Raw genomic sequence first — 22,512 nt, 5'->3', positions numbered from 1 at the left:
AACACTCACTTTCTCTGTGACTGAAGCACTATCCTTGTCCTTAACGAACTTCTTATCACGGGCGTTGAAGAACTTGATAGGGTTGGACAGAGCACTGGTAAGATCTGGAAACAAAAACAAGGACAGCTGTATTCTTAGTGTTTCACCTATGCATGCTATCTTTCCCAATGACTAGTCACAGAGACATTTCCATTCTCCATGCTCAGCAAGAGGATCTATCTTTCTTTCTCTCTTTAGCCCTTCCTCCCAAAAGAGCCCAGAACGGGTTATAGGAGTACATACAGAGGATAGTCAAGACAAATATGGACAAGACATTATATTACATTACATTAGTGATTTCTATTCCGCCTTTACCTTGCGGTTCAAGGCAGATTACATAAGAATTGTTATGATATTAAAAATTACATATTGTTAAGATAATAAGAAGTACTTAAGGAATAGTTTGAAAATGGCCTTCTCTGCCTCCAACTCTAATTTGCTAAGACGTTTTTGGAAGCAAGTAGAAAACATCTGAAATATACTAGGTAACTATACATGTTAAAGTAGAATTATATACATGCTACAGTAGATATAAATCTCTCAGATACGCTAATCAGCTACAGTAGATATAAACATCTTAGATACTCTAATTAACTATACTGTACATGCTGTGGTGAGGAACTTGCGCTATGGCTTAGTTCAAAGGTTTATCTGAGATCACTTAGGCTTGGTCTTTTCATGGAGCTGGACTGCAGAAGATGAAGGTTTGCATTGCCTTCCTAAAGTTCCAGAGGGAAACCAAATTGTGCACAAATTAGTCTGTTCATGCTTGCTCATTTCCCACTAGGTTCCTGACTCCCCTCTTCTAATATCCTCAAAGAACAATTTTCAAAGCTATTTACCCAGGAAAAAGTACCCTCCTCTGCCTTAAAAGTAACCTGTTGGACAGGTATTCATAGTGCATGTGCATTTAACCGGAAATAAAAATGAAACATTCCTGGAGATGTGCTTAGGGGGAAGAACAAAATAGATCACGTGCATTCTATTCTAAAATATATGCGCACTATTTGGCCCTTGCTAAGCTGCTTGCATGAATAGTGGGTGCTAGATCAAAGATAGATGTCTTACAAAGCCAAGACATCTAGCAGGCATTAAAAAAAAAAAAAGATAAATGTCTTGCAGATTTGAAATGGCCATTTTCTCCACCTGATTTTTGGACATCTTTCTCAAGATGTCCAGACTTGGACTTAGATGTCCTATAGAAAATGGCCCTCCATTTCTCATTAAAAAAATGTGGTCTTAATCCACAAGAACTACCTACTCCAGATGATCTAATTCTCCAATCCTCATTAAATGTAAAGCCCACCTCACTCGCCCTCAATTTGCAAATCCTTTAAAAACTTCAAATCCCACATCTCCACTCACCCATTCAACTTTCTATCTTTTAGAAAAATTTCAAATCAGAAGGGGATTGGGAGGATGGCTGGAGGGTGGGATTTAAAGATTTCTTATAAGTCAGAGGTGGGGTGTGAGTTGTCACATAAGTCTGTTATATTTAATGAAAGACTGGGGGATCTGCACATTGGGAGTGCCGGGGGAAGGGGAAAGTCTAGCCAGGGGTGGCTGCACATCTTTTTTTTTTTTTTTTTTTAATCTTTATTCATTTTTACAACTAACAACAAGTGTATCAATACTTAACATTTGAAATTAAATACATCACTTGATTTTCATTATATTCAACATTAATTAATAAAATGTAACCCCCCTCCCTCCCACCCCTACCATATCATATGCAATCACATATATCCTACAAAATATCCTTTCCTACTGATCTAAACATTTAATAAAAGATCAGAAATCCCTCCACCTTCACCCCCTCATTTGCAATTGTATTAATTAAGGAAAAATGGTATCTATTCATTACAATAATTCATCAATGGCCCCCAAATCTCTTAAAATTTATTATAATTTCCTTTTTGTATGGCTATTGTTCTTTCCATTTTATAAATGTGACACAACGACTTCAACCAAAAACTGTAATTGAGTCTGTTCCAATTCTTCCAATTACTGTGATATGTTGTATTTCATAATCAAAAGAAGCCTGTTATTTTTAGATGAAATTTGGCTCTTTGCTCTCATTGACATGCCAAATAGAACCATATCATACGATAATGCCACAGGATTTTCCAATAAACAATTTATTTGGCCCCATATTGATTTCCAAAAGGCCAAGATAAATAGACAACAGAATAATAAGTCTTCTAGAGTCCCTGCTTCAAGATTACAATGCCATCATCTATTAGACTTAGAGCTATTTAACTTTTGTAATCTAACTAGGGTCCAAAATGTTCTATGCAGAAGAAAAAAACAAGTTTGTCTCATAGATGTGGACACTGTACATCTCATCCTCCAAGACCAAATTCATGGCCATTGAGACACAGAAATTTGATGCTTAATCTCAATGCTCCAAATATCCCTTAGACCAGTTTTAGGCTTCTTGTTTACAAATCCGTTTATCAATTTATACCACTGCGCGGCCTGGTGTCCCAGAAAGTCCACCTGAAAGCATAAAAATTCCAAACTATATTGATTGTTAAAATTTTTCCATTCAGGGAACCCTTCCTGAATAGCCTGCTTCAGTTGCAACCATCTGAAACTTTGTGATTTATTAAGACCATATTTATGTTGCAACTGTGAACAATCAAGCAGTTTACCATTTTGCACATCTTTTTAATAGGATTTGGGATACAGGAAAGCATTTTTTTAAATTTTACTTGCTGCCACCTTTCACACCATTCCCAGGAGTTTGGTGATAAATTAGTAGGCTAATGTTCCCATGAGAAAGTTAAGAACACCTTTTGAGGTGTATTAACATTCAATGCATAATGCAGTTTGTGAATTTGCATGCAAGCTATGTTACTCATTTTACATAATAATAACTACTTTGCATGAATTTCATTAATTGCATTATGGGAGGAAACATTTGCATTATGCTGTGTCATTAGCAAATAACCCACATTGCTGTTAATTACCCCAGTTTACTGTCACAATGGTTTGGATAATTTCCTAAAAGAGAAGTCCATAGGCCATTATTGAGATGGATTGGGGAAATCCACTGCTTATTCCTAGGATAAGCAGCATAGAATCTGTTTTGCTACTTGGGATCTAGCTAGGTACTTGACACCTGGGTTGGCCTCTGTTGGAAACAGAATACTGGCTTGATGGGCCTTTGCTCTGTCCCAGTATGACAATTCTTATTTTTTTATGTTCTCATAATACAGCTTAGAAAATAGACTCTTTAATCTCCTAACTGCTGTTTCGGGATCTTTTTTCTGTTTATGTTGAGAACTGTCAAAATAATATTTTTGCAACAAGAGGTATGAAATCTAATGATGTAATTTGGAATTTTCCCCTCACCCAGTGCCTACTTTGTCCGTATCTTTGTCTGGTTTTTATGCTCCCCTATTTTTACTTTTATTATTGCATTTTTTTAAAAACTCTAATTTTAGTAATTGTAAACTGTCCAGATATTTATTTGATGGTCGGTATATCAAATTGTAAATAAACTTGGAAACAAATTTGTCTAAACTATCCTCTATGTAAAATCTTTCTCAGTTATGATGTTGTTTTATAGTAAAATTGTTCAGTGTTGAATCTCTAATCATTGCTTATGGTCTATTGCTCTGAACCTGGATTCTGTTCTTGCTTATCACTTTGAATGGTTGACAATCATATCAGTTCACTGCTTCAGAATACACACACATAGCTAACATCTTTTCCCCAACATTACACCAAAATTTCTTATTCCTGGGTTGTGGAGACTTTGGTCCTGATTCTGTAAAGGATGCCGATCTCAACAGCCATCTAGGAAGTGGCAACCGATCGTATGTCAATCATGCATCGGCGTCCTTTAGAGCAGTGGTTCCCAACCCTGCCCTGGAGGACCACCAAGCCAATCGGGTTTTCAGGCTAGCCCTAATGACTATGCATGAAGCAGATTTGGATGCCTGTCACTTCCATTATATGCAAATCTCTCTCATGCATATTCATTAGGGCTAGCATGAAAACCCTATTGGCCTGGTGGTCCTCCAGGACAGGGTTGGAAACCACTGCTTTAGAGAATCGCAACTTTTTTTTCTAACAGACACCTTAAAAGTAAGATAGCATTTTACATGCCTACATTTAAGGCGTCTGTCTCATGCCTGTGGAGACACATAGGGACGCTTATAGACGTTCAATGCTATTTCTGGTAGAAACTAAGCCCACGCCAGCCTTGGGCCTCCATAAGCATCTTTATACATCTCCTTAGGCATGATACAGACAGCTACAATAGAGGAGCATCCTTTTATTTTTTTAAATGTGTGTTCCGATTGGCTGGTGAGACAGCACTAGGACACCTACTGCTGCCTACAATCAGGACGCCGTTTGTAGAATCAGCCCCTATGGGCCTAATATTGAGACCACAGCTAAGGCTAACGGCCAAAGATATACCTGATTTGTAAGTGGCTCTATCTGACCGTGTGTGTTAGCCGGCTAGCTGATGGAAATCGGCGGTGACCTGCTATATTGCATGACATAGAGGGCTAACTGGCGAGCTGGATATTCAGCGGGAGATAACTGGCTATCTCCAGCTGAATATCAGTGAATAGCTGGCCAAACGAGACTTAGCTGACCCGGAGTCATTCCAGGCTGGCTAAGCTATTGGGGGCTTCGACTCTTCATACTTCGCAAAGGATGCTTTCAAATGCCTGAGGTGGCTTTATGAACTGAAGGTGGATCGCACCTGCCCATGTATCAGGAACATAATCTTTCACCTCCACATAAACAAATAGAGAAGGCATGGTGAGAGGCATGTTACTCTCGCTGTGAAGGCAAATGTGGTGGAATCCTGAAAGACAGAGAGGAGAAGGGATTAATGTAAGAAGCAGGAAAAACAGAAAATCTTCTCAAACCTGGAGCTGTTACGCATTAGAGAGAAAAGAATGAATGACAGAACGTGAAGTCACTCAGCACCCAAAGAGAGATAAGGAAAAAAAAACCAAAGAAAGTGGATGGTACAGAAAGGAGGATGAACATTTATTAGATTCAAAGAGCTCCACAGATAAGTTTAATAAATCTCAGCTCTATGATTTAACAGTCACGTCCTATCAGCATGCTACAAACTGAGCAGGAAAGCACTGTGCTCTTGTAGTCCTCTCTGGAGGTTTTGAGACACATGGAAGACTAGATCCATCTTCATGTTCAGATACAGATTTCATCCAGCCTTCCTATGCTTGCCCTGTCCGCCTCCTTTTCGCTGGGGAGGAAGGGTGAAGTCTGTGGGCTGAAGCTTGAGCTGTACCTGATTGCACAGCATTCACAGGTATTATGCGGTGGCCAATGAACTTCCCTCCTTCCTCAAGCACTGCCACTCTGAGAGATGCCAACTCTGGCATTAAAATCTGCAGAGAAAGTCCAAGAGGTCAGATTCAGGACTGTCGTTTTTTGTTTTTTTTTAAATTCTCTCCCCATTCCCAGTAGGCATGGCAGTGGTGCAGGAAAAAACATAAGTCCAATTCAGAAAGACAATTTATTTTGCACATTCTCCATCATTCCACAGGCGTATAACCACCTTCCTTAGATATAGTTCATCCCAGAGCAGTTCACAAAAATGAATACAACAAACAATATATCATAAAAATATACCAAATATAGAACATGCATGCATAATTCAAATGTACGGATTAATACAGTTTATAAAAATATAAACCACAATAACCTGTAAGACAGTTAAATACTCGTAGTTTGATTTAGTGTGGATCTAGCACTAATTGCTCCTTTTACTAAGGTGCGCTAGCGTTTTAAACGCACGCATGAAATTACCACATGCTAAACCGCGCGGTATGCTTCTAGAATAATGCCAGCTCAATGCTGGCGTTAAGGTCTAGCGCGCTTGGCAATTTAGCGCGCGCTATTTGTAAAAGGAGCCTAAGTAGTTCTTCTGGGAGGAAGTGACGTCAGAGAGAGCTCTGAAGCCGATGCAGGCAGCAAGTTTGTCGCTGCTCGCGCCAAAGTTGATAAGGTATGGGGAAGGGGTGCAGGCACATGGCAGGGGGTGCGGGGAAGAGGGCGGGAGAAGGGGTGCTGGTCACTCTCGCTTCACTACTGAGCTCGCCCTTACCGGGTCTATCCCATGCTCTAAGGCCATTTTTACTGCAACAGTACAATGACTAATTTTCTATTTTATGAATTAATGACCATGCACTAGTCTTGCCATTAGTGCATGGCCATTAAAAAAAATGATTGCACCAGCACTTACTGACACCTATTTTGTAGGTGGTAAGGGCTCATGAGGTAATACAGCTGAACTAACTGATTTGCACAAACATGCCCCCTCAGTGACAAAAAAAAGTATTTTTTACTGCATGGGTAGTATGTGCACATTACAAAGTTACTGAGGGATGCCTTAGCGCTTTTCAGCTGCGGTATGCATGCACTATTGCTTACCATAGCTTAGTAAAAAAAAAAAAAAACAACAACAACACAACACTACCCTCCCTTTACAAAACTGCACAAGAGATTTTTAGTGCCAGCTGGTGTGCTAATGCTCTGTACTGCTCCAATGCTCATTGGAATTCTATGACCATCAGAGCAGCACCGAGCTTTCAGCATGCTAGCTGGTGCTAAAAACCTCTTGTGCAGTTTTATACAAGGGGGTAAATCTTTTGCATATTTATAAACTGCCTTCAATACATTTTTATGCTAAGAGGCAGAGTATGGTGTAGTAATTAGAGCTACAGCCTCGGCACCCTGAGGTTGTGGGTTCAACTCCCATGCCATTACTGGGCAAGTCACTTCATCCTCCACTGCCCCAGGTACACTAGATAGATTGTGAACCCACCAGGACAGATAGGGAAAATACTTGAAATACCTGTATGTAAACCACTTGGAGTGTGGGTTGTAAAACTACAAAAAGGTGGTATACAAGTTCCAATCCCTTTCCCATTAATTTGACTCATGTTACATCTGACATTTTGGTGAGAGACAGTGCGTGAGGCCACATGTATTTTATAAAAAGGTTCAACTGTACATCATAAAAACTAATTTGCTGTATGAATCTTTGCAACTATTCCCAAACTGAAAGGATCATTTGATGCAACATCATACAAAATCTTTTTTCTTTCTTAAGTATTTTCATTTACTCTTGTTGTATAGAACAAAATGTGCAAAGAAATAATGTGCCATATGCAGCAACCCTTCCAATCAAGTTTTAATAGCCTTCAAATTTCAAAAACACAAATTTCTTGGAGTAAAAAAGAGGATCTATCATGATCTCTGGAATCTGTACAGAAGACCCTTTGAGATTGTAGATCGGGGGCTCCCAAATCTGTCCAGTCAGTCTCATGAAAATTTTTTGGGGATATTCTGAAAACCTGACTGCCAGGACAGGTTTGGGAATCACTGTTCTAGACTCTAGAATCCATTAGGTCCCTCAGAACCTCTAGACAGGTTGTCTTATGGAATTTACAATGTCAGGCAATGCCCCTATAATTCTTAAGGGGAGTTTCTCATCTTACCTTTTCAAAAACAAAGGCATCTTCCTTCCATACTGGGTTGATAGAGTTAGGAGATGATGTTACTTTAGTCTTATATTTACGTTTCGGGTCTCCTGGAAGTCCAAACAGTTCCACTTCTACATAAGTCTTTATGCTACGCTCCGAAAGGAACTGTCCAGAAAGGATCTATAAGAAATAAGAATCCCCCACAAATACAATATGAGATGACATATATAACATTCTGAGTGCTTCCACTTGCCATTGGCTGTCCTATAATCCCAACCACACTGTTTCCCATGCCACCAACTTGGATCATTTGAATATCTGCTATTGGACTGACTTGTCCATAGTACTTCTGCAAACCACACCATCCTCTATATCAGTGTTCTTCAACCTTTTTACACCTATGGACCAGCAGAAATAAAATAATTATTTTGTGGACTGGCATCGGTCCGCAGACCGGCGGTTGAAGAACACTGGGCTAAGTCGTGGGCCAGACCCTGCCCATCTCTACCCAATCTCCACCCCAGACCCTGCCCCCATAGTCCTAACTGTAACACTATTTTTTCCATTCATTTTTCATATATACACACAATATAATCTTATTAACAATGCATCGATCGCACCGCGGACCGGCAGTTGAAGAACACAGTTTTGGGCCTGATGCACATGCTGGCCCTGTGGACCGGCAGGAAATTTCTGTGGACCGGTGGTTGAAGAACACTGCTCTATATCACATTATTCTGTCCATACAAGCACTATCTTCTCTACAGTTCTCTACCACCTTTATATGCCATCAAACTCCTCGTATCCCTATTAATAACTTGTTCCAATACTCACTCTCCCAATTCATTATCCCTTTGTTTTCCATAGTATAGCCAGGCAGGCATTATATACAGGGCTGTAGTGAGCTATTTGCGGGCAGTGCGGCTGCAAAGGATGCAAGGGAGGCAGGGGCTCTAAAATTGAGTCCTGTCCATTGCTTTCCCTGCATGGCTATGACTCAGTGGGTGGGATAGGAGCTCAAGGGGGTATGACGCATTTCCAGCTTGGGACAGTCCTAAGTATATAGCCCATATATGATATATAGTTACTCCGTATAGACAGACTAGATGGGCCATTTGGCCTTTATCTGCCATCATGTTTCTATGTTTATTACACCCATATTTCATGCATTTACAGTGGGATACAAAAGGCATTTCCACAAGTAAAGCAGCGTTTTATTCAAGAAATGCCCTTTCACAAGACTTCTATTTAGATGCATGGGAAAAGAATGTGTTCAAGCCCAGTATCCATATGCTTTTATCTACATTTGAGGGAGGGACAGAGTCTTAGTGTAATTTTCATTTGCACACAAACTTAAGGTTTTTTTTTTTTTGTGTGTGTGTGTGTTTTTATGTCTTGATTATTCTTTATATATAATTTTTATTCATTTTATAACTTACATCAAGTGTATCAAGAAATAACAAATGATCTGAAAAAACATCACTTGTATTACTATAATTATCATCAATTGACATTCATGAAAGTTAACCTCCCCTCCTATCCCTATCACATCAAAAATATTCATTTATATTATATTATACAATATACATTCAAACATATCAAAAAATCATCCCTCCCACCCATCCCTATCCCCTCATTTCAATTATCTTATGAAGGGAAAATGTTTACTACTCATTACAAAAGTCTGTTAATGGTCCCCAAACATCTCAAAATTTCCTCTCTGTGTGGCTAACGTTCTTTCCATTTTATAAATATGACATACAGAACTCTACCAAAAACTGTAATTTAATCTACTCTGATTTTTCCAATTGAATGTAATATGTTGAATGGCAATTCCAGTCAGAATAAGTAGAAGCTTATTGTTTTTGGCTCTCATCGACATGCCAAATAAAATAGTATCATATGTCAAGGCTATCGGATTTTCTAACAACCTATTTATTTGGCCCCAAATTGATTTCCAAAAATCCAAAATACATGGACAATAGAATAATAAATGATCTAAAGTCCCAGCTTCAAGATGACAATGCCAACATCTATTAGACTTAGCGCTATCTAATTTTTGTAAACGAACAGGGGTCCAGAAAGCTCTATGTAACAGAAAAAACCAAGTTTGTCTCACAGATGCAGATACTGTACATCACATCCTCCAAGACCAAATTCGTGACCATTGAGACGCAGTAATCTGATGCTTAATCTCAATGCTCCAAATATCCCGAAGACCAGTTTTTGATTTTTTAATCATATATCTAGATATTAATTTATACCACTGAATGGCCTGGTACCCCAGAAAATCCACCTGAAAGCATAAGAATTCCAAGCTATATTGATTAGTGAGATTTTTCCATTTAGGGAACCCTACCTGAATGGCCTGCTTCAGTTGCAACCATCTAAAACTTTGTGATTTACTAAGACCAAATTTATGTTGCATCTGTGAAAACTCAAGCAACTTACCATTCGACAAAACGTATTCTAATGTACGTATACCTGCAATCATCCAATGCTTCCAGATGATATTAAAACCGCCAATTTGAATCTTGGAGTTTAGCCAAATAGTTTGATTTGTTGATTTGTGAATTGGAATAGGTGTTAGATTATTTACATATCTTAAGGTTTTCCATGTATCAACTAATATTCTGTTTTCTTTATATAGCCTAGGCATCTTGATACTAAGAACATGGTAAAGTTGCAGAGGAAACATAAGTCGCCATTCCAACCATATCCAGTCCAGGATATTATCAGTGGGCTCTGGGAGGACCCAATACATACCTTGGCGCATAATATAGGCTTGATGATACCTATAAAAATTTGGAAAATTTACCCCTCCCTCTGTAATTAGCTTTTGTAAAGACACTAAAGCAATTCTAGCAATTTTACCTAGCCAAATAAATTTTGTTAGAATACTGTTTAACTTTTTGTAAAAAGACCCCTGGAAAAAAACTGGTACCATACCCACTTAAGTTTTGAAAATGATACACATACTTTCTTGTAGGTGCAATTGCAAACAGGCAATTTTGCCAGAGTAATTTTTAAAGCAAACTTACACGTGTATGTGCACTTTGAAAAACTGATGTAACTTGTGCTTTTAACAGCCCCAAAATTTCTGTGGGGTATTACAAAATTATCCTGGTAAGCACTGAGAGGGAGTCCTTCACCTACAGTCCTGCTACTATTACATTTTCAATAGTGAAGGATAGGCAAACTGTGCAGGCATCCAGGGAACCAGTTTGGCCCTAGTGACTGAAAACAGAATATTGTAGTACAACCCCCCCTCCCCCGATAGCAATGCAATTGGAGGATTCCCACTCAGCTTAGAGCAGTGGTCTCAAACTGGTGGCCCGGGGGGCCACATGCGGCCCACCAGATACTATTTTGAGGCCCTCAGTATGTTTATTATAATCACAAAAGTAAAATAAAACATCATATGTCTCTTTAGCTATAAATTACAATATTATTATTAAGACTTAGCCAAAAGGAAAGATTTATAAAGTATAAAGAGTTTTACCTCATGCAAAATTGTCATTTCTTTAATAAGACATTAACTATTTTTTTCTGAGGCCCTCCAAGTACCTACAAATCCAAAATGTGGCCCTGCAAAGGGTTTGAGTTTGAGACCACTGGCTTAGAGGGAACAGTGCTAGTAAGGAAAAATTTCTAGATTTTTCTGGCCTTTTTCTATAGAACTGGGATTCTACAAGTCATTTAAGTACATACTGCAAAGTGAGGGGAAATATGGTTATGAAATGCCTCTTGAAAAGTACATTGGGGTCAATGTGCCCAGATTGAGACCATACCAGCTGAGTAAATAGAGATGACAGGGAGGGTTCTTCTCCATGAAGAAAATCCACTGTACTGCATGGATAACAATGTTCCTGCTAGTGTTTATACTTGCCGTTATAGAGAGGGTGTTTGCCACAACTACATCGATGCGGTCCACTGTGAATGGGTCAAACTGTTTGTCTACCTGGCGCATGAACTCATGTTTGATAAGATAACCACTGCGACCATTGAACTCAAAGAGAGACATATTCAGTTGCATAGGTAAGTCTGTGAGACAGAGAGAAGGATTTACATTAACATATCTTGATCAATACCGGCATAAAACATACCAATATCACTCTCGTATACATACAATATTGGTACAGTGTCATATATATTGTGTACACTATAAAATACTATATACACTAGTATTTTAGCCCGTTACATTAATGGGTGCTAGCTGTCTATCTTTCTTCCCCCCCCCCCCACTTCCCTGTGCAGCAGCCACACCAGCATTCACTCCCCCTCCATGTCCCTTTGCAGCAGCATTTCCCCCACCCTACTTCCCTGTACAGCAGCATTTTGATCCCCCCCCACTTCCCTGTGCAGCAGCAGCATTCCCTCCCCCCACACCACTTCCCTGTGCAGCATAGCGTTTCCCTTACCCCCCTTCCCTTCCTGTGGTCCCGACAAAGCTGCTGATTCCAGCAGCGTGTGCAGCACTCTACACACGCTGCTTCGGGGCCTTCTACTGCCCTGATTTACCCTGGCATGTCCCTGATGACATCATCAGAGACGTGGCAGAGCAAATCAGGGCAGTAGAAGGCCCCGAAGCAGCGTGTGTCGAGTGCTGCACACGCTGTTGGAATCTGCAGTTTTGGAATCGGGACCGCAAAGAGGCTGGAGTGTTTTTTCGGCGCTTCCCTTCCCGCCCCGTAAGGTGTCACCGTGGCTCCTCCCGATCCCTGCCAGCGTCGGAAGCCTTCTCCGACACTGGTGCCGCTGGTGAGAGGAGCCGACTATTGGGGAGAGTAGGGAGTTTAGAGCTGGTGGCCAGTCCTGTCGGCCAGTGTAGGTAGGTGCTGGGAAGAAGGCTGGGGACTCGTGCATGCGCACTCCTGCGGCCACAGACCTACGGTTCATGGAAGCATGCAGTTAAGAGTGCCCATGTGCAGCTAGGGTTTTATTATATAGGATATATATATATATATATATATACACATCAGTATATATATCAGTTGGTCCTTCATTTCTTTTTCTTTTTTTTATACAAAATTTTGTCTAATTTAGGAACCCATTTCCCCTTTGAATTTTAGTTTGCTAAGAAGATAATTCTGTTTTCCAGGGTGTAGTAATATTTTTGTGGTGGTGTAAGTTGCCAGAGCTCATCCTGTGCCACAGCAAAAGCTTGAAAGGATGACCTGCAGAAGAAGCACCAGTTGAAACAGGAATGTGGCCCTCACCCACCTGGGGTTTGTCCTTATGCAAACACAGGTGCACTAGGACGGGCTACACTGCCACTGACCGATGCAATCCAATGACGCTTTGTCATGCTGAATTTAATTTTCTGAGTTTTACAAATAAAATTAGGATAAAGCAGATTAAAAATGAAAGATCTTATATAATTTTGGAATCTAAATTCTAACAATAAATCTGATTAGACTGAGGTCAATATTCAACGGCACAGCCGCTGTATAACTTTAAACCTACCTAATGTTATATATAGGGCTCCTTTTACTAAGGTGCACTATCGTTTTTAGCGCACCCAGCAGATTAGCACGCGCTAACCCCGCGCTACATGGCTAGAACTAACGTCAGCTCAATGCTGGCGTTAGCGTCTAGTGTGCGTGGTATTGTAGCGTGCGCTACTCCACGAGTTAATGCCCTAATGCAGCTTAGTAAAAGGAGCCCATTGTGTGGCAGGGATAAGGAGCAATGACTTGTAATACTGTGCATTCACAGTGTGTCCCTCACAAATCTGTATTGAAAGCCATCTCAGAAAATGCTAACACTCTTGTAACACCTTTACAGAAGCTCATGTAAACCGCTCTGATGTGACTCCACTGTCATTACAATAAACAAATTGGAGGACACACAAGACAACCTAGGAGACTACTTTGAAGGATGTTGACAGCTAAACAGTTTGTACTTGCACTCTCTTGTTCATGTTGTATACTGTCCCTCCCTTTTACTAATCTGTGGTAGAGGTTTCTACCACGGCCCAAAGCACTAAATGCTCCAACACTGCTCTGATGCTCATCAGAATTCTATGAGCATTGGAGCAACGTTGGAGCATTTAGCACTCTGGGCCATGGTAGAAACCTCTAAATTGGCTTAGTAAAAAAAAAAAAAAAAAGGGGGGGGGGAAGTGTATGCCATAATAAAACGATGATTTCAAATGTCATGTTTTTTGCTTCTCCCCCCACCAACCATTGCACTTATCTCTCATCTGGTGGCAATATTAAGAAGTGCATGTCGCACTCTTTGAAACGTATATATTAAATTTCCAGTGTTGGCACATTTTTGAGAAAAAAAAGTAATTGCCATGACTTACGGATCAACTCTTGTTTCTGTTATTTACTCATTCACACTTAAACACAACTATGGGGTAATGATTCAGCTAGTAGTGGTCAGCTTTTCTTTTGCCACTGTTGTCATGCCCAGTTATTCAATACCAGGTCACATTCAGGAACTGGCTTCTGTTTTTTGTGCGAGTGGCTATCACTTATCCAGTTAAGTGTGATATTCAGCATTTAACCACATAAGTTAAACTGGACAAAGACAGGACTGTGTTTTATGCAATCTTTTTATATATCTCTATTCATTTTTAATCATTCAACAAGTGTACAATTTAATATACATATTCTTGAAAACATCACTTGGAAGTCTATCAAGAAAAACAACAATTGTATATATATATATATAAACCCATAACCCCCCTTCCCATTATTATTAATAGTATACACAATAAAATAAGAACCCTCCCCCTCCCTAATACTCATGGTGTATATTTCAATAAAATAACTGGTGTTTAATCATCACAAAAAGATGTCAATGGCCCCCATATTTTAGAAAAGGTCTTATAATTTCCATTTTGTATAGCTATTGATCTTTCCATTTTGAACATATGACATAATGAGTTTTATGCAATGTGATTTGTCCAGATAACTTAGGCTGAATATCAGCTTTTAACTGCATACGTAAAGGGTAAAGGGGATGAAACTTGATATACTGCTTTTTCCTTGCGATTGCAAGCAAAGCATTTAGACAGATACTTATTTTCTACCTGGGGCAATGAGGTGTTGAGTGACTTGCCTAGAGTCACAAGGAGCTGCAGTGGGAATTGAGCTCATAACCTCAGGGTGTCGAGGCAGCTGCCCTAGCCACTAGGCTACTCTTTTGCTCCCAGACCACCCTCAAAATTGCTGGCTTTGAGTTTTATGGTTAGTACTGATATTTAGGGGGGGACTTCATCAAATAATAATAATAACTTTATTCTTCTATACCGCCACAATCTTATCAAAGGGAACATGGACACAAAACAGCAACTCAGCAGGGCCAGTGCAAAGGTACCAGATGTCCTAGACTTTGGGGCCACCAACAGGTCAGGTTTTCAGGATCGACCTAATGAATGTGAGAAAGATTTATATACAATAGACTCAGTGGGCTTACAAATTTATATAATGATGTATTGTTATGATAGGGGTATTGTGATGTGATTTGCAGTAATGATAATAAGAGAATATATATCATGTATTGTAGAACATATTTTAAATCTGAAGTTGGGAACAGTCTAAAGCCCCTGATGACGCCGAACGGCGAAACACAGACCTGTGTAGGGCGTGTCTATTCAGATTTTTGAAGATTGGAGTATGATATATGAATAAGGACTATAACAGAAAGAAGATAATTGGAAAAAGAAAAAAGAAAATTAACACAGGATTGAAGATATAGTAGTATATCATACAGACTTTGATGCACTTTATGATTGGACTTTTAGCAAGGTGATTGGGTAGATTTTGAATGTTTTAATATATTTATAAGGCATGAATTGTATGTGGAGAAGGTGTTGTATAGGTATTTTAAAGAAAGCAATAAATTTGTGAACACTTTATTTGGAATAGTGACAATAGTAATTTATTTATATTAAAGTATAGCTCTTTCTATTTATGTAAGTTATATGGATATACACAAGAGATATCCTGAAAATCTGTTCTGTTGGTGAGTAAAGACCAAGCCCATAGATGAACCTTCACCCTTGAATTCCCCTCCCCCCTCAAAAAAAAAAAATCTTGCATACTTCCAGATATTCTCTGGGGTTTTCATAATTAAGCTATCATGATTATCCTATCACTCATACCAGAACAATCAGATAAAAATGTAAAAGACGGGCATCACATTTTGAAATATTAAGTTTTGTTTTGTATGTATATATGTAATGAGGGCAATTTCCAAAAGCTGTTTACCCAGGTAAATGGCTATATATCTAGATAAATTTGAAAGCTACCCACCCTACCTGGAGGTAAAGTTAGGTTTTTTGAGTTGTCTGGCTGTCAGACTCTGTTGTTTTGCTTTAATTGAAGCTGTTATCATGGCCCTTCAGAAGTTGCCATCCTAGAAACTGCCTAGTCTACCCAAAGGATAAGCCAAGCTTGTTGCTCACTAATCCCATGTAATACTTCAGAAATATACACAGGATGCAGCTGAGAGCAGAGTTAGCAAAGGGGAGAAGAGGAACAACCTGGAGATAAAGAGATTGACCGGGTATACCAGTGGAAAGAGAAAAGAGAGACAGGAAAAAAGACTGACCATGCTGTTGGCTGGGGTAAATGTCGCTGAACTGGAGCTCATCTCCTGAAGTTGTGTGAACCCATCACTCACCCATGGTCTGAAAATTCAATGCCACCATCTGACAGCCAGCATTCCAGAACATATGAGGCATGTAGTTTGAAGAGTCCATCCTGGTGCCTTTGGGATAAATCCTACTCATTTGTCGCTTGTTATATCTGCACAGTTATGATATAAGAAAAATGGCTGCACTCTTATTCTATAAATTAAATAAGCATTTATTCATAAATGACCTTCTCTTTAACTTGTTCCTCTTTAGAAACCAGTCATCAGAATGCTAACTCGATCCTCAGATGCATCACTCCACGTTCAAATTTTTTCTTTATGTTAAGCTTGATGTGCATTTACATTATCTTCACCGGATCAACTTAATTTTTTAATTTATCATTTTTTAATGTTTTCAATACTTGATAAATATATAACTTAGTTCTTAAGACTTAGCTTTAACGTTGTGGTCTCTGTTAGGGACGTTCTTTCGCCAACATGTTTCGCTACAAAAGCTTTTTCACAACATTTAAGCTAAGGGCTCCTTTTACGAAGCCGCGTTAGCGGTTTAACACGGGTAATAGCACGTTCTAATTTGCCGGCCGTGCTAGCCGCTACCGCCTCCTCTTGAGCAGGCGGTAGTTTTTCGGCTAGCGCGGGGCTTAGCGCTATTAAGGTAAACCTAAGGAAAACAATTACTTAACTCTGAAGGTAAGCAGGACTGGTGTTAGAAATGCAGGGGCCCAGAGCAAAAATTTGGAAGGAGGCCTCAAAAGGCATCTTTAGACTATGCCTCCTTTAAGTTCACGGTATGGAGATGCAGGCCACTATAATGCCAGCTCTGGGGGTGGGTAGCACAGAATCTTGCTCCTTTGGCAGATCCTGGATCTGGCTTGACCACTGTTGTATGCAGGATATTGGTCTAGATGGACCTTTGGTCTAGGGATACCAGATGTTCGGATTTACCCGAACATGACCTCTTTTTAGAGGGCATGTCCAGGCATCCGGATAGCTTTTCTTTCTTTCTTTTTTTTTTTTAAATTCTTTATTCATTTTTGCATATTACAACAAGTGTATTAGATAAAATCATATTAACTTATAAATACACACTTGATTAACTCTCATATAACACATTAAATATAACATTTCATTACATATTTATATTCTATAATATCTTGAATATTATGTATTACACCTGATATCTAAACAATTATTATTAAATAGCAACCCTCCCATCCCATCCCCTCCCATAACAGAATTTCATACAAATACAATGAGACTATTGACACATTCATATGCATTATGAGATAAATAAAAATAATACCCACCCTTTTCCCTTTCCCGGCACTTTGTCTTGGTTTTGAAAAGCTTCTTCATTGGGACCACGTCGGGAGGGCAGCTGCGCATGCGCAAATGCCCTCCCTCCTGACAAGAACAGGTCAAGGGGGCAGGGCTTGGGGGCATGATGTGGGTATAATGGGGCAGGGCTATGGGTCCAGATTTTAGTCAACTAAAATCTGGTAACCCTACTTTGGTCTGATCCTGAATGATGATTCTTATGTGCAATTACTCTCCCGGCAAAAAAGGATACTCAACAAACTGCACTGGGAACTTCGTCAGCAGTTCATAGGCTTTGGTCTCCACAAAGGAGGAAATGACATAACTCCGGTTCCTCTCTGCAAGTACATTGCATGAAACGTGAAAAGGAAGAAAGCAAAAAGGTCTGTTCAATTTACTGTCTTGCTCCTCAAAGTGCTTTTCTAAAGTAGGACGGGAAAGGGGTGACATGATTGAGACATTTAAGTACATCACAGGTCGTGTCGAAGTGGAAAACGACATATTCTTTCCCAAGGGACCCTCGGTCACAAGGGGGCACCCGCTCAAACTCAGAGGAGGGAAATTTAGTGGTGACACCAGAAAATATTTCTTCACAGAAAGGGTGGTAGATCACTGGAACAAACTTCCGGTGCAGGTGATCAAGGCCACCAGCATGCTCAACTTTAAGAATAAATGGGACATCCATATGGGATCCCTACGAAGGCTGAGTTAAGGAACTAGGTCATTAGCACTCAGACTTAATGGGGTGGGTCAGTAGAGTGGGCAGACTTGATGGGCTGTAGCCCTTTTCTGCCGTCATCTTTCTATGTTTCTATGTTCTATGTACCTGCATATCTTTTCCTGACTAAGAAAATATTCATTGCATTGCTGAGTGCTCCTTTGCACAGGCCTTTTGCAGTTATCCTAGGTGTCAGTAAGGTATGACAGGACTTAAGGGAGAGGTTAGCAATGTGGGCTGCCATTAAGTTGGGTTGTTTTATTACAAGTCCTGCTAAAATAACATGGCTTGTGGTAAAATAAGCAACAAAGAGACACCCGATTATTCCACAGGAAAAGGAGAACAAACACTGTGGATTTAGCATGGCGTCCATGAGCAAACTGCCCTTACAGCCCTGCAACCTACTGTGTTTCATCTTGCGGATTTTATCTCCTTTCAATTTAGTTTCAAGTTTCTATTAAAATTTGATGTGCATGCATTGTCTAGCCGAAACACGGACCATGTTGGGTCTGCATCTTATATTTACTGACCATTTATTACTTACACTGCTTGGTTTGAGATTATTGCCCCTGTTGGGGCTTTCGAGCATCAATAAACTTTTACATCCAGAACATTGATTTCATAGTGTTGTCTTCTTGTTGTGGTTTGTGGTAAAATAACCCACCTTAACAGGAGCCCATATTGATGACTTCCCCTTTTAATGCAGGGGTGATAATAGTATTGTGATGGGTAGGACATGAATGGCCAACTGGGAAAAGGAAGAGCAGAGTGAGTGGGGCCATATAAGCTGCAACCCCTGACCATTAGTTCTAATATCATTTTAACATCTCCCAGTACTGTCAGAGCTGCAGTGCTTTGCACAACATGACTTGCAGCCCTCCTAACAAAGATTTCAAATGGAAGTCAGAATGCAATAAGACTTAAATTGAAATGACATTATGCAATAACTCTGTGGCTAACAGCAACATTCAAACTGCTGTGATAATGTCCAAATCTTTATTACGTGCTGAGATGTCAAATGAATCAAATTTGATGGGCTGGATGTAGTTGACAAGACTGGACATTTCTTCATAGGCTGTGACTTCCAAGCCAGCTGTTCCCTGTGACAGAGAGTGCAGAAAGAGCTTCAGACTTCTGCCATATAATTTCAGTTGTGTAATAAAGAACTCATTCATCTACAGCACGGCCCAGAGAAGGCCAGACAACAGATTATCACACTTCAGAATTATTTAATGAGAAAGGGCAGGAAAGGACAAAGAAGGCACTGGAAGACAGCACGGTACCTCGTCTGACTGCATCTTTTTCATAGCTTCTTCATTGAGGCTTTCTATGTCTTCTTCATTCTCCAGCTCTTCCTCAGGCACGTCACCTGACGACATATCTGGTCACAAGCATCAAACCATCTTGTAAACAACTCTTATTGAAAAAAAGGCTGCCTCTCAGTTCATTTACACCTCATAACCAACTCACATCTTTCTTGAAGGTTGTGATCTACTAGTTAAAGCACTGAGTTAGGAAACAGAAGCTTCCTCATCCCTGCTTCCTCCTGGTATTTGTACTCATATTTCCATAATCACTAATTTAGGGCTAGATTCACAAACCTGCCCGATCGGGACCAACCTGTTCCCGATCTGGGCAGGTCCGATGAATTCTTCAAAGTTGAATATGCAGATGGGGGGCGATTGGAGGAACGACCCCCATCTGCTGGCACAGATCGCTGGTGGCGATCCCAACGCATGCACAGACCATCTGTAGATAGTCTGCGCATGCGTCTAGACCCATCCGAGCCGCAACTTTTAAAATACATTTTAGCCCAGCGAGTCTGTGGGTTTAACCCGCTTAAACCCATGGGTTAAAACCACAGGCTCGCAGTGCGGGGAAAAGCAGAAGAGATTCGGGGCGGCAGGCAGGAGAAAACTGGGGATGAGCAGGGTGGTGATTTGGGGCAAACAAGCAGGAGAGATCTGTATAGAGCAGGGCAGTGATTTGGGGCGAGCAGACAGGCGAGATCTGGGCAGAGCAGGGCGGTGATGTGGTGATTTGGGTCAGAGCAGGCAGGAGAGATCCAGGGAAGAGCATCGGGGTGGCAGGCAGGAGAGATTCGAGGCAGGGAAGAGAGCAGGATTTCTATGGAGCTGGAGAATCGGCAAGACGTTTTCAACTGGTCCCCAGCAGTCGCTTCTTGGGTTGACTGGCCAGCCCAGTTGGTTTTAAAAATTTGGTTGGTGAATCGCGTCCCTGTCTACTTTGTATGCGTTTCTCCTCATTTGCATGCATGGATTCGAAGCGGAACGCAGGAAAGGTTAGTGAATAGTGCAGGAGGGAAGTCTAGTCGCAAAGGGGGTCGCAAACCGATCGGTACACTATCGGTTTGCTTTGTGAATCTAGCCCTTAGTGTCCCCATATTTGGTTATATCCTGCCATTGCTATGTAATAATGTTTTCTCTTCTTCCCACAGCCCTTCTGAGGCATTTGTGCAATCTGCACATTTTAGAAAGGGGTAATTTTATGAACGTTTTCTCACATGTAAATCCTATTTCACACAGGAAAGGACATTTCTACATTGCATGGCCATATCACGCAGAGGTTTGGGTAGCATGGAGACAGGGTTGCAGTATATATGCAGATTCTATAAAATACCCAGATACCCACACAGGCATAACTGCTATATATGAGGTCCTAAGTTGTGTGCACAGATCGGTGTGCATAGCCAATTTACACATGCAACTTAATTATTTAAAAAGCCAATCAGCACCAAAAATGGGCAATTAACACCTAAAAATTAGCACTATTTGATACTAATTACAAGTTATACACACAACATGGTAGGCACATACTATAAAGTGGTGCAAGCCAGATTTAGTGCATTAATCTCTACAGGGGGCATAGCCAGGGGAAAAGCAGGGGTGTATCATGGCATTTCTAAAGGTAAATTCGCCTGATCTGCGCACAACTTAGGTGCAAGTATATAGATCTGGTTTTCATTCGTCTAAATGGGTGTGCCTACATGTTAGTGACACGTACGGCCACTATGCACCATTCTATATACGATGCATGCCTTTTATAGAATCACATTAAGGCCCAGATTCTCTAACAGGCGCCATTGTTGGTGGCCGCCTTAAAAGCAGCTGACAATTGCATGTCAATCACATGATGGCACAGATTACAGCATCGCGCCTTTGACAAAGGTAGGCACCAGAAATGTAGGCCAGTTTTCCAGGCCTACATTTCCAGCGCCTACTTTTGATGTGAATCACACCTTCATAGGCGCTTTAGGCCACCTAGAGCCACTTATGGCATTAGCCACGCCTACAGTGGCATTAGGTAGCCTAAAGTGCGATTCTGTTGCCAATTTTTTAGGCTCTGTTAGGCACCTTGAAACTCGGTTAAAAACTGAGGGGCTGGGCAGTGAACTCTAAGACCATAGTGGTGCAGTAGAGGGGATATGATAGAGACTTACAAGATCATGAAGGGCATAGAGAAAGTGGAGAGGGACAGATTCTTCAAACTTTCGAAAACTACAAGAACGAGAGGGCATTCGGCAAAGTTGAAAGGGGACAGATTGAAAACCAATGCTAGGAAGTTTTTCTTCACCCAACGGGTGGTGGACACCTGGAATGCGCTACCAGAAGGCATGATAGGACAGAGTACGGTAATAGGGTTCAAGAAGGGATTGGACAATTTTCTAGAGGAAAAGGGGATAGAGGGGTATAGATAGAGGACTACTACACAGGTCCTGGACCTATTGGGCCACCGCGCGAGCGGACTGCTGGGCACGGATGGACCTCTGGTCTGACCCAGCAGAGGCACTTCTTATGTTCTTAATATTAGAAGCAATCAGCAGACCAATCAGCGCTGTACACACATAGCTTTCCAGCCAATCCATTATTCCAAGATAGGGTGCTAGTTTCCTTTTATGGATGTGTGACAGTCTGGCTTTTATACATAGAAAAGGAGATTCCTGTCTTTCTTGGATTTGCCATGATTAGGAATCCCGCTTGTCTTAGCAAGTGCTACCTGACACAACAATATGCTAATATGTGAGTGAAATTAATTTTGAGCAGGGGCCAAACCTCCGTAGCAGAACTCCCCTCATCCACAGGAGAGGTTCAGCACCATGGACAGATTCCATCTTGCAGCTTTTTGCTGAGCTCTGTTGGACACTGCTGGTACTGGCTAGTGGTGAGCTGAGACTACAATACTTTGACAGGTACAAGCTAGATCAGTGGTCTCAAACTCGCGGCCCGGGAGCCACATGCAGCCCGCCAGGTACTATTTTGAGGCCTTCGGTATGTTTAGCATAATCACAAAAGTAAAATAAAATAGTTTCTTGATCATATGTCCCTT

General features: G+C 40.7%; 1 protein-coding gene across 2 annotated transcripts in view; it reads right to left on the bottom strand.

Moving 5' to 3' along the window:
- PLCB2 (phospholipase C beta 2) overlaps window positions 1–22,512 on the bottom strand; it is a 166,000-nt gene that overhangs the window by 37,392 nt on the left and 106,096 nt on the right. For both annotated transcript variants that reach the window (XM_033953411.1, XM_033953410.1), the window contains exons 15-23: window positions 19,449–19,546; window positions 19,169–19,265; window positions 17,701–17,785; window positions 16,158–16,282; window positions 11,410–11,564; window positions 7,536–7,700; window positions 5,321–5,420; window positions 4,763–4,867; window positions 10–104 (exon numbers count right to left, since the gene is read on the bottom strand). In XM_033953411.1, coding sequence (XP_033809302.1) covers window positions 10–104; window positions 4,763–4,867; window positions 5,321–5,420; window positions 7,536–7,700; window positions 11,410–11,564; window positions 16,158–16,282; window positions 17,701–17,785; window positions 19,169–19,265; window positions 19,449–19,546 — 1,025 coding nt within the window. The remainder of the gene's footprint in view (window positions 1–9; window positions 105–4,762; window positions 4,868–5,320; window positions 5,421–7,535; window positions 7,701–11,409; window positions 11,565–16,157; window positions 16,283–17,700; window positions 17,786–19,168; window positions 19,266–19,448; window positions 19,547–22,512) is intronic.

This window comes from Geotrypetes seraphini, chromosome 7 (genome assembly GCF_902459505.1).
Source record: "Geotrypetes seraphini chromosome 7, aGeoSer1.1, whole genome shotgun sequence".
Taxonomy (NCBI): Eukaryota; Metazoa; Chordata; class Amphibia; order Gymnophiona; family Dermophiidae; genus Geotrypetes; species Geotrypetes seraphini.
The sequence above is the reverse complement of the archived record's forward strand: the minus strand, read 5'-3'. Positions and strand labels throughout refer to the sequence as shown.